General features: G+C 41.5%; 1 protein-coding gene across 1 annotated transcript; it reads left to right on the top strand.

Annotated features, from left to right (window-relative positions):
• Positions 1-2,164: 2,164 nt before the first annotated feature.
• USP26 (ubiquitin specific peptidase 26) lies at positions 2,165-4,939 on the top strand. The gene has a single exon (XM_041740491.1). It carries the CDS (start codon positions 2,165-2,167, stop codon positions 4,937-4,939), a length of 2,775 nt encoding a protein of 924 aa, XP_041596425.1.
• Positions 4,940-13,498: the final 8,559 nt, after the last annotated feature.

Raw genomic sequence — 13,498 nt, 5'->3', positions numbered from 1 at the left:
CGACTAAGGTTCAGAATGGATGGCTGTGAAGTTCTCAGGCCAAAAATGACCTGAGTCGGGTAAATTCGGTACACCTAAATTATTGTAATACCTATTTCATTTGTGGTTTTAGTAGGCAAGGCACCTGTGGAGTAGAGAGATGGGATTATTTCAAGAAATTGACCTAATTTAGCTTGAGGGAAGTGCGTGTCAGGCATTTCATGTCAGTTACAAGACATAATCAATTGGAGGAGAAAGTGGAAGCAATTCTAGCTGATCAGAAGGACTCTGTTAGACTGATTATAAAAATGGTTACTTTACAGTCTTAATTTCATGTAGTCTGGAACACAGATCTCACACTCACTGTCCAGATCCCGTAAATAACCCTCAATGAAAATGCCTTGTACTTGTCCATGGATGGCTAGACATGTTCTAATGGTGTTCAGATAGTATTTTCTGGAAAAGACTAATGAGACCTAAGGCCTACTAGAAGATGTTGCATGTGATTTTCCCATTGCCTGGGTTGGTGATCCAATTATACCGCAGAATTTCATGAAAGTTCTCCTCAGCCCAGTTGACCCAGAGAATCTGCTGGTGATTCTACTTTAGATAGGTGAATGTGAACATAGTTACAGGCATGACAAAGGCAGCACTAATGATCCAGGAGATGGTGTTGTCTAGTACATAACTCACCCATGTCAAGCATTACCAGTTTTCCTCTAAGCCATATGATGATGCATTAAGAAATAGAAAGTTAAAAAAGAGCAGCCCCGGTGGCTCAGCGGTTTAGCGCTGCCCTCAGCCCATGGCCCGATCCTGGAGACCCAGGATCGAATCCCATGTCAGGCTCCCTGCATGGAGCCTGCTTCTCTCTCTGCCTGTGTCTCTGTCTCTGTCTCTCTCTCCTCGGTCTCTCATGTATAAATAAATAAAAATCTTTTTAAAAAAAGAAAGGTAAAAAAAAACGGTAATTGGGACTTAGTAAGAAATTTATGTGTGTTAATAACGACCCTTAATGCTGACTTGGTTTTACCCCTGGTATAATGGCCAAAAGGGCACAAACCATTGGTTTGCTTACTTTTTTTTATCCTGGGACATTCTTTACTCTGCATGGATTATACGAACCTTGAAACTTTGGGCATGCCTCCATAGGAACAGTGAAGCCAACATTGGAGCCCATGGGAAACTTTCCACTCATCATATTCTGTTTCTTGAAAATTGTTTATACTACCTGCATTTGCTTGTCCAATAGTAAAGCATAGTAAACACAGTCTTGAACTTAGTCTCTATCATAATTTTAACCAACTTTCAAAATTGTTTTTTATGGTCTTACTTCACATGGCTTCAAATTTTCAATTACCCCACACTCATAAGAATCAGGATTGCTTAGAGCATACCAGGTCATCTTGGCTTGTTGGAGCTGGAGACCGCCAATTCTTTGATATCTGCTTTAAGCAGTGGTAGGTTAGGTATCCACATGGGGTAAGATGTGTGGACTTCACACTGTGCCACATATAAGAAAGGAACATAATTGGATTTGGAAAGAGGTAGGTTGATTTACATTTAGTGGCCTGTGTATGAAGTCCTGTATATTTCTGGACATTAAGAGCTATTTACCTGTTACAGGTTTGAGGGCTGCCTACTACTCCACCCTCTTACTCACTTATTACGATTGTTCTGTGGGGTCATTCTATGACAGGAAGATTAGCACGTTATATGCCTACACTTGAGACACTGTTCATTTTGCTTTTCAGCTATGTATTGAAAGTCTTTCAAGTGTTTAATAATTTCAGTTGAAGTGGGGAAATTAATCAGAATAGAATCTAGTATTGGAAAGGAGGTTTAGTGTATGAGTAGAATTTGAGTTCTATCCAAGCATTCTATGATAGCTTAAATAATTTTTCTTGATTTTCTTTTCCAGTAGCTGCCTTGCCTTGGAAATCAAGACTCTTCCCTCGTGTAATCATGTACAGCTCTTGAACAGCATTGGTTTTATCACTAAATAACTGGACATTCAGAACCTGAAGAGGCAATAGTATAAAACCAACACTAGAAATAGGACCTTTCTTATAGAAAACTAAGGAATATCTCTAGGTGCTGTCTCCAAAAGTGAGCTTGCAAAACAAACTGGAACTTTGAGATTGTCAATAATTCAGGATACTTGCATTTTATTTGTAAAGAAAGTATGGCTACTCTAATGGTACATGGTTTTGTTCAAATATGGAGCAAGAAGAAGGGGATGTCTAGCTCCAGAGAAGCATACATTGAAACAGTGGAAGGAAAGAAGAAGATTAGACTGGTTGTCTATTTCACCAATGGAGAATATCTAACTTTTCAGCTAAGTAATAATATTAAAAATGTGGTCCTTAGATCCTATGGAAAAAAGCAAAATCACCTGCACTTAACTTTCCAAAATAATAACTTCTTGTTTATTGAGCGATTATCTTCCAAAGATGCTAAAGAGTTGAAGATGTTCCTGGATAGAGTCCATCAAAATAATACTCAGCCATCCATGAGACCTGTTAAGGATGGAGGTATCTTTGCCAGCATGACAACACCAAAGGAAATTAACAAAAACTCCTTCCACAGAGCATGCAAGAAGCCAGGTAGTGGATCTTTTGAGACAAGAGAAGGAAGTGGAACACCTGACCTTCAGAAGATGCCTTTGTTTACATCAAAGTCATCAAGACTTAGTTGCAAAGATTTACCAGAGAGTGGAGACGGGAAGAAGAAAAAGATGCTATCATCTGGCTCAGAGATGAGTGGGAAAACACCGAAAAAGAGTGACTCTGTTAGAAAGAAGAAATCCCAGACAAACCCCTTGAGGTATGTAAGTCATGATGAGAAGAAAAAACTGAGGTTAAAACTGTTAAAAAAGAATCAGAAATTAGAATTTGAGCCCTTACTCAAGTCCATTTCTCCTGGAGAGCCTTACCTAGATGGCAAAAGTCTTCTTCAGATGCTCTCTGAGAAAATATATTTGACATTTCTGTTGGAACCAAGGTATAATGCAGATGACCCAGAGTGGGACAAATTCAAGATGACCTTCAACTTCTACCCAGAGAAACTATGGCAAGGCCTCCCCAATTTGGGAAACACCTGTTACATGAATGCCGTTTTACAGTCTTTATTTTCCATTCCATCATTTGCTGATGATTTATTCAGCCAGGATTTCCCGTGGGGTAAAATTCCCCTTGATGCTCTTAGGATGTGCTTGGCACAGCTGTTTGTTTTGAAAAATATTTATAACATAAAAATCAAGGAGAGGTTACTTGTAAATATTAAAAAGGCCATTTCAACAGTTGCAGAAATATTCTCTGGCAATATACAAAATGATGCTCATGAGTTTTTAGGTCACTTTTTGGATCAGATGAAAGAGAACATGGGGAAAATAAACACACTTTGGAAAATGAAAATTGAATCTGAGCAGGACAATTCAGCTCAACAGGTCTTTGCTGGCAGTGGTACCACCAGAGTACTCATTTGTCCCATCATCACTAATTTTGAGTTTGAGTTGCTGCGCTCTATTATTTGTCAAGCATGTGGTCAGGTAATTTTGAAGACGGAAGTGAGTAATTATCTATCCATCAATCTACCCCGGGGAATGAAAGCACTTCCTTTGTCTATTCAGTCAGCCTTTGATCTCTTCTTTGGAGCAGAAGAACTTGAGTACAGATGTGAGAAATGTCAGCACAGGAGTTCTGTTGCAGTGCACAAATTCAGTAGGCTCCCCAGGGTTCTTATTGTTCACCTGAAACGTTATATCTTCAACGAGTTTTGGTCGCTAAGGAAGGATGATCAGGAAGTTGTTATTTCCAAGTATCTAAAGTTATCGTCTCATTGTAATGAAAGTACGAAACCACCCTTTCCTGTAAGCAAGAATGCGCATAATAGGGACTTCCAAATCCTAAAACTCTTTCAGAAGATGAGTGCTGGCACCATCTGTCCATCAGCAGCTTCATCAAAGTTGGCCTCGGCATCCAGTGACTCCCCAGTTCCGCATGCTGGACCAGAAAAAGGGTCTGAACCACAGAAATGCCAGATTTTCTATGACGGGTCCAGCAGAGAACAACAGAAAAAGGACCTGGGCAAAAGCTCTGAACAGAATATAACAGAGTCCAAATTGCTGAACTTAGGAAATGGAGCACTCATTGAAAAAGAGCTATTTGCTGGCTTAATGATGGATCTGGAAGCAGTGTCCCCTTCTCTGATCCATGACAAAGATGGTAAACCCACCAGTAGTCCAGAAATACGCCTGGCTGAAGCCTATCTTCAAGAAGCATCTGAAAATCTAAAGCAAAAGAAATACGACAAAACTGACATGTTTGTAAATTTTGAGAGTGTTGCTAAGATCCTCGAAGACTTTTTTGAAGGTAAAAAACCCAAAATTTCAAAAAAAACAGAATTCCAAAAAGCGGCTGAACGGACACAGCAGCATGAAGCAATGAGGATCTACGAACAAGCCCTTCAGCAGGCACTGCTTCAGATCCTTTTGAAGCCAGATGCTCAGTGGTACATGCAGAACCTCAGGAGACCCACAAACCTAGGTCCCCAGCAGGCCAGAGTAAATTCCCAAGGTGCATCGTGTTCCACTAAAAACCCTGGAAACAAAGTTTTAGATACGGAGAAGACAGAAACTAAAGCCAAGAAATCAAAAAGAAATGCGAAGGTGAATGATCGCTATGCCTATCGGCTCATTGGTGTTGTCAGCCATCTGGGGAAGACCCCAAATTCAGGCCATTATATCAGTGATGCCTATGACTTTGAGAGGCAAGTGTGGTTCACATACAATGATCTCCAGGTATCAAGTATCCAAGAAGCTCTGATGCAGGAGGCCAGACTTTGCACCGGGTACATCTTCTTTTACATGCACAATGAGATATTCGAAGAGCTGTTGAAAAGGGAAGAGAACTCCCAGTCTCAGAGCACAGAAACAGGGGAGATCCCTCAGGAGAAATAAGTGGGATGGACTCCTGGTTGTACACATCTGCTTGATTGCCTCATTGGCTACCACTTCCTCCATGGAAGAAAAAGTCTGATCTCTAGCCAAAGATGAAGAGGTAGTTGGCATTCAGGACCAGAGTTCAAGCAGAAACACTTGGAAAAATCTCCATTCCTAACCCTAATACAGACACTTCAATACCACAGTTCCACCTGATAAACGTTCTTTTCTAGTAGACTACAATTGTGCTCTCCATATTCTAGTGCAGTGGATTTTATTTTATTTTTATTTTACTTTATTTTTAGTGTAGTGGATTTTAAATGCAGCCCTTGAGCCAGCAGCATTAGGAGCATGGAGAAACCTCTTTAGAAATGCAGATTCTTGATTCTTAGGTCCCACCACATACCTAGTAATGCAGAAACTCTGGTGGGGACAGGTTGGAACAGCAATTTGATAGAGATTGTCTAATGCTTGAGAAATTTGGAGAGCTACTGTAGTGTGTCAGAATATCTTGGTGGATTTTGCTGTTGTATATTGGAATGATTTATATTTCTAAAGGGGTTTCATTATGCTTTTTGTTTCTTATATTCACGAATGCCTTTCCTTCAGAAACTTATAAAAACATAACACACACACACAGAAATCACTTTTCTGATCATACTCAGTGATTTGATGAAAAAAGTTAGTTTCTGAAGTCCTGACCAAAAAACCCACAAAAACAAGAACACCAATTGCCTAGGTCCTAGCAATAAAAAAAACAAACAACAACAACAAAAAAACAAAAACAAAAACAAAAACAAAAAAAACAGTTGCTGTGGTCCTATCAATAAATAGTAAATTAAGCGGGTAACTCAATGAATCCTTTGTGAATACGCAAATGAGACTATAACACTGGGTCAAGTCTCCAAATTGTTTCTTAAACTCCTCCTTTTCCTCAATGTCAAAGGAGCATGAAAGTATATAACCATCAAGCTCAAACTGTAAGGATGGAGAACTTATTTGCCCTTAAGAAACTGACCCATTTTTTCCTTTTTCCTAGCAAGCTGTTCTTGGTCATTCTGGTCTTCTCAGAGAGACACTTGCTTTGCCTCAAAGGTCTCATTCAGACTTTATCTGAATCCTTGAACAATACTCTGCATTCAACATTATAAGACTAATTCTGGATTTCTTTTATTTCTCCATATCTTTTAGCAAAGTTGGCTTTATTCCTTTAAGGAATAAATAGCGTACACTTTAAGGTGGCCTTGTAGGATTTGTAAGTCTTACTCATTACTGATTTTGTACAATGTCATAAAACTTGCACCTATTGATACTACGTTATAAAACTTGTGCCTGTTTAATACAGTGTCATAAAATTTGTGCCTGGAGATGATCTGCTTCAGGGATTAAAGCCTCATGGATCCCGAGGTGGTCATTATTCTGTCGGAACTCCATGCAATTTAGGGATTTGGAGTTCTGATAGTATGTAGGTGCCATCTCTGTCACCTAGCATTTTCTCACCTCTGAGGCAGTGAACCTGTAACACCTTGCACCTTTGTTAGGAATATATTACTTACAGATTACTCATGCTAAAAGGCTTTCTCACAGGACACAGAGGGACTGAATTTTTGGTTCTACCTTTACTAGCACAGGTGTATTCCCCCTTGTGTATGGAGTATGCTTTTGTTATGGTTGTATTCATCCAACAGCTTGTTGATGCTTTTAATTCCAGAGATCCCTAAAGAGGTAAGCTGGAACACAGTAAGTGTAAGAAGATTAGAAAATGCCCTCAAAAGGGAAAACCAGATTGGAAAGTTAAGGAATTCTATTGTTCACAACATGGTGTATCAAGAAGGAGGTCTGAATGAGACCTGGAGATTCCTGAGGCAGATGCGAGAGGGGGCGCTTTCTAGATGGAATTAATCAGTCTCATGAAAGAAAGTGCCACAGACGCAATGATGAGAAATGTGTTCAACTTGCATAGTACTTCAGCAGTTGCAGTGCTTGAAGGATAAGGCTGGAGTTACACTTGGAGGAGAGGAATTACAGTTTTGTTTCGCAATTTTGAGATTCTCTTCTCTAGAAGAGTTCAGTTGGAGCTCAGTCGCATAGGCAATGAAAGCAAGAGTTTTAGTAAAGAGTGAGTGAAAGTGATTTTGCTTGGAAAGGAAAATGAAGATGACAGTAGTTTTGAGATTTAGAAATGTGTGGTGTGGAGTGTAGAGTATTAGACATCCTGAATATGCTGCTTGTTAGCACGTAGCACTTCCAGAATGCAGGCTAAGTCAAAAGGTGAAGAAGAGGGTCGGGATATCTGTGACAGGGAAGATCTGTCCTCCTGGACAGATGGCATGGCTGGAATCCATCATTGTCCTGTGAGAAGAAAGTCCAAGTGCTGTATACACTATTTGCCTGCTATACTGTTGTTTTAATAAAAGACTAGAATAATTTTTAAGTGACTCAGTAGCTGTTACTTATTAATGAATTTTAACTAGTTCTCTAATTTACAGATCAGGTTTTTTTTTTTTTAAGATTGTATTTATTTATTTGTTGGGGGGGAGGGTCAGAGGGAGAGAGAATCTTAAGCAGGCTCCATGTCCAGTGTGAAGCCCGACATGGACTTGATCTCACAACCCTGAGATCATGACCTGAGCAGAAATCAAGAGTTGGATGCACAACCAACTGAGCCACCCAGGCGCCCCCAGGTCAGTTTTCTGTTTTTATTATATTTTTAAAGATTTTATTTATTTGTTAGAGAGAGAGAGTACTTGAATGTGCACAAACAAGTAGGAGGGAGCAACAGAAGGAGAGAGAGAAGCAGACTCCCCACTGAGCAGGACTCAGTCCCAGGGCCTTGAGATCATCATCTGAGCTGAAAGCAGATGCTTAAGTGACTGAGCTACCCAGGTGCCCCCCCTGCCCAGGTCACATTTCTAAATAGTCCATGGATGTGAAAACTTTCTTTGACAGTGTATTAGTTTTCTTTTGCTTCTAAAACAAATTACCACAAACCTAATGGCTTAAAACACAACCTTCCTATCTTACAGTTCTGGAAGTCAGTACAGGATGGGTATTACTGGGCTAAAATCAAGATGTTGGCAGAGCTACAGTCCTTCTGGATGCTCTGAAGGCACAATCTATTTCCTTGCCTTTCCTAGCTTCTAGGGAATTCCCCACATTCTTTGGCTCATGGCTTCATTCCTCTACCTTCTAAACCAGCAGTATCAGGCTGAGTCCTCACACTACCATCTCTGGCTCTCCCTTTTCTGCCTCCTTCTTCCACTTTTAAGAATCATAGTGAGACTGGCCCAATCTGGTAATCCACAACAATCACTTGGCCCAAGCAGATAGTCCAGGACAATCTCCCTACTTTCAAGTCAGTTGATTAGCAACCTTAATTCCCATTTGTTTTATAATAGATTTACAGGCTCCAGGAGTTAGAATATGAACATCTTTGTGGGGCCCTTACTCTGCCTACTCATAGTAAAGTCAATGAAAAACCATTTTGTCCCAACAACAACAACAACAACAACAACAACAACAACAACAAAGTAGGCCGATTTAGGACTCAGACACTGGGGAAATGGTTTTGGTCTCTCCACCAGGTAAAGAACCCAAAGCACCTATGGTTTTGGCCAACGGTGAGGGAAATTTGAAAGTGGTCATTGGAAAATACCTTGAGACCAGTTATAGAAACAAGGGCTCCAATAGCTTTGCAGATTTTCTCTATTCTATGTATGTGTCTGTTTGTCTATACTCACTACTCTTTTTCTCTATCCTGCTTCCTATATTTTATGCACAAGTTATTGGAGGTTAACTTTACAATTTAGCCTTTAGGTAATAATATTCAATGGGTGCCTTCCTGCAGTTGAGTAATTAATAAAGCTCATGATGGATACCAATGACTTGGGACTCTGAGTCATCTAATTTGAGGGAACTGTGAAAACATTAAAAAAATGGTGTATCTAGTAGTTAGAAATTGTTGTTTTGCTGTTATAAGAGTTCAAATGTATGTAGAGGGATGCAGATGGAAGCAGCGTAACCAAAGGGATAGGCTGTGCCATTTACCAACATATTGCCTCTCAGCTCCAAATCTACCCTTCAGTACATGCTCTGCAGCAATGGACAAAACCCTTTCAGGCATTCCTTCTTTACAGTGAGCAGATGTTGAGCTTTTTAGCAGACAATATAAGATGTACATTGCCGGGGAAGGGGCTTTCTTGCTGTTTCCAGTTGTTGAGGTGGGTTAACAATGTGAGCTGTGATTGTGAGTATATCTGGGGGTGCACTAGCCCAGCCACAGAACCAGGATGTGTGGTCCCTCGTGACCTTACAGCTGCTACCTGGTCTGGTGATGACTTACCTGATGCCATCTTAACCTGGACACCATGAATTCCAGGCCTCCGTATACCCATACCCTGATTCCCTTTGATCTTATGGCCCTCCCAGGTTTGTATTTCTTGGCCCTTCTGATGCCCGGTCCTCTTGACAGGTATCCACATTCTATAGGCCTCCTGCGATGGCACCCTTAGTCTTCTACGTGACTGTGTACCTGACCATTCGCTGTAGCCCTACTGGTTCCCTGGGGGGTCACCACTGGGGACCCTGCTCTCTCTGTGTGCCCTTGCATCCCCACTAGCTGAGGCTGGTCTGCATCCTGACAGCTCTACTGTATTCCGATGGTTACTTCCTGCTTGCCCAGGGACTGAGGACTGTGTCTAGCTCAGGTCAGCCAAGAAACTTCTCTGCCATCCAGTAGGCTGCCAGCTACATCATCAACAAGATCTGAACCCTGGCCCTGGAGATCAAGACCCCTTTGCAAATTTGTCCTTTCTTGGATACTCTCCCTCAGCCCTAGGATACAGTATCAATTTTTCTTATGTCCTATAGTTACCCTTATGGTAGGTTAATAAGTCTTTGTATTAAACTCCTCCTGTTTAAATAACTAGTTTCTTTTTTTTTTATTTTTATTTTTTATTTTTTTTTTAGTTTTTATTTATTTATGATAGTCACAGAGAGAGAGAGAGAGAGAGAGAGGCAGAGACACAGACAGAGGGAGAAGCAGGCTCCATGCGCCGGGAGCCTGACGTGGGATTCGATCCCGGGTCTCCAGGATCGCGCCCTGGGCCAAAGGCAGGCGCCAAACCGCTGCGCCACCCAGGGATCCCAATAACTAGTTTCTATCTCCTGACTGGACATAGGCTGATACAGAGGTTAAGCATGTCAGGTATTCTAGCTCTACCACTGCAATTAAATCCAAAGATTTTAATGTGAGATTCATTGTTCTGATTGTATTTAGTGTTGCTTTTTGGCACAAAGAAGGCTGAATGGAGAACCATAATCCTTTAGTTGCTGGGAAGAGACAGCTAAGATATCAAGAAAGCACCTCTTATTTTAATGTTTCATCTGCTATGTAGATAATAAGAACCTCTAGATGGTTTTATGGAGTGATTGCAGTTCAAACAGGTTCATGGGTGTCAGTGACAGAGAGTTTGCACCACACCATCACTCTCTAGTGTCTAATTCACCCTTTATCAACCTGGTTAAATTTCTGTCTATGTTGACCCCAGTCAGTAAGAATTCTTTTTAAAAAATATTTTATTCACTTATTTGAGAGAGAGAAAGAGAGAGAGGGAGAGCGCGCACTAGCAAAGGGAGAAGGGACAGAGGGAGAGGGAGAAGCAGACTTCTCACTGAGCAGGGATCCTGATGTGGAGCTCGATCCCAGGACCTCAGGATCATGACCTGAGCCAAAGGCAGATGCTTAACTGACTGAGCCACCCAGGTGCTCCTTTCACAAGAGAATTCTTAGCAAAGTATGTTTCTGTAACCTATCTGAGTGGATTATTTGCCCCACTGAAAGGTTCTGTGGCTGACAAGCAACTATGAGATAGTGAGCTCCAGGTGACCCTGGGTTGCCACTCTGACTCAGTGGTGATGCATGAGTGGTACAGGGAGACTCACATCTGGCACCACGCACTGGGTATCATGGTGCTGGGCTGCAACAGCACTACGTCCATGCAGGATGAGGCCTTTCCTGCCTGCAAGGTGGACTTCTAGCCCTGGCCCCTGCCTGACACCCACCCCCACATCCCAGAATCTATCCCTGTCCTGAGATTCACTTGCATCAGAAATAAGCCAAGTACTCTGCTCAAAAAAATATCTGAAAGTTTCATACTTGAGATTACCACTAGTCAGGCTACTCTTTTAAGCTGAATGTGTTATTAATTCTGAAATCTGTACAGCAGGCTGGGCACCTAGAAATTCGGGCAGGAGTCACTGTTGCAGTGTGGAGGCTGCAATCCACAGGGCCAGCTGGCAGGCTGGAGACTGCTGCAATCTTGAGGCAAAACTTCTTTGGCAAACACATTTGCTCTTAAGGCCTTCAACTGATTGGACAAGGCCCACCCACATTATCAAGTGTCCTCTCATTTACTTAAACTAAACTGATCATAGATGTTAGCCACGTCTCCAACATACCTTGACAGCAACACCTGGATTGCTGTTTGATTAAGTAACTGGGAATTACAGCCCATGCAAGGTGATAACATCAAACTAAAATGTCACGTGTTATATGTAAATCCACAAACTTAGCGTACCTGAAGAAAAGCACGAGCTATTTAAAAAGCCAGTTTTGTTAAAGCACACTATGTTTTGTGTTATAATCCTATATTATCATAAGACAAACAAAAGAGTCTTAGGAATAAAAATTCAATTGGACAGTATTAAGAACAACAACAGAAACACCCACCAGGGGCACCCAGTTGGCTCAGTCTGTAAAGCATGGGACTCTTGATCTTGGGGTCATGAGTTCAGGCCCTAGGTTGGGCATAGAGTTTACTTAAAAAAAAACACTGCCTAAGGAAGTTGTTCCTTGGGCTACTTAATAAAACTCTCAGGCAGCTAGCTTCGGTTTCATTATTGCAAAAAGTATCATTGTTCTAAACCACTTTTGCAGCATAAAACTTCCTGCATAAAATTAAGCAGGTTTCCAAGAATAGAGTCTTTGCATCTGACAGACACTCCTAATTTCCTATCTCTAATTCTACACCTATGAGTCACCAACCCCTGGGGTCTCTGGAAGGTGCCTCGGTAGCTCTCTCTGAGACGACAGCACCTGTAACATTCATAACCAGTGTTCTCAATGGAAATGCATACTTCCTTGCTGTTTCTGCATATGACAAAATTTCCTGCTCCAGAAATGCAAGGTGGGTAGGCAGGTAAGTTGGTGGGTAGATGGATAGATCAAGGAAAATGGCCATAGTTTTTGTGTTATGATTTGAGAAATATTGGGAATGTCAAAAATAAGTCTGTGCCCCAGAATTCAGCAAAGTGTGGTCAATGGGCTATATATGGCTTGCTCCATTTTTGTAAATATTACTGGAACACAGCCAAACCAATTCATTTACATATTCTCTGACTATAGCAGCCTGGTCTAGCAGTTGTGAGAAGTCCTGGAAAGCCTAAAATATTTACTGTCTTGTCCTTTATTTTTAAAGATTTTGTTTATTTATTTAAGAGAGCAAGAGAGCATGCACATGAGCAGGGGGAGGGGCAGAGGGAGAGGGAGAATGAGACTCCCTGCTGAGAAGGGAGCCTGATGTGGGGCTTGATCCCAGGACCCCAGGGTTATGACCTGAGCCAAAGGCAGCCACTTAACCAGCTGAGCCACCCAGGCACCCCTGTCTTGCCCTTTAAAGAGAAAGTTTACTTTTCTATAGACTATTTTTCTGCTAGTGCTTGAAATTCCCCCATTAGAAAGACATAATTTGGGAATGTTCCTACAGGTAAAGGAAAAAGCCCTGGATAGATATAATACTCCAGGCTTCATAGGGTCAGATGTTTTTCTCTCCCAAATTTTAGCCTAGGGCAGAAATACAGTGATAGGAGAAGTCAGAGAAGAAGTTAGGGCATTGAGAGTTATTGTAGAGCAGAGAATACGAGCAAGGAAGGGGGTAGTTGTGAACACAATTTAGCCATATAGGATGCATGTGGAGAATAGGGAGCATGGGGTGGCGGACTTATATGGATACTATTCCCTGCAACATCTGAAAAGGGCAAGCCTCAACACTTGGAACTTTGGATAAATTCCAAAACGATAGAGAAAAGGTGCCAGTTGAAGTGAATACAACGAAGTTCAAGAAGAATTAGTTGAGTGCTACATCTATACTAGCAGACAGCAGGTGGATGGGGGCTACCAACCTTGAAATAATAGCATTACTCTAGCTCAGCCCTCTTCCTCAACTACCGCATATACAATCAATCATCTCTCTCTTTCTTTTCATTCATTCCCAGTGCTACCAGCCTAGACCAGACCGTCATCAATCAACTCAGTCAATTAACAATCCTTTGAGTCTATGATGTAGATCAGACAACATAACTCAGGAAACTATACAGTACCAAAGGGAGCAACTAGACGTGGAAAGGCATAAAATTTCTGAGAAGGGATTTGCTGTGGTCCTGGTTGATGAGAAGAAGCTTAAAGACACACTTGACAACTGAGCTGAGCCTTGAGCATGTCACAAAACTCAGACATATGGAAAAGGGGGCATCTCAAGCAAGGGGATGGGCCTAGTGATAGCATCACATATGGACTGC

The sequence above is a fragment of the Vulpes lagopus genome, chromosome X (assembly GCF_018345385.1).
Source record: "Vulpes lagopus strain Blue_001 chromosome X, ASM1834538v1, whole genome shotgun sequence".
Taxonomy (NCBI): domain Eukaryota; kingdom Metazoa; phylum Chordata; class Mammalia; order Carnivora; family Canidae; genus Vulpes; species Vulpes lagopus.
This window is presented reverse-complemented; position numbering and strand designations above follow the sequence as displayed.

Excerpts from the sequence above, each read along its gene's own strand:
- USP26 (XM_041740491.1), top strand. The coding sequence starts at position 2,165 with ATGGCTACTCTAATGGTACATGGTTTTGTTCAAATATGGAGCAAGAAG.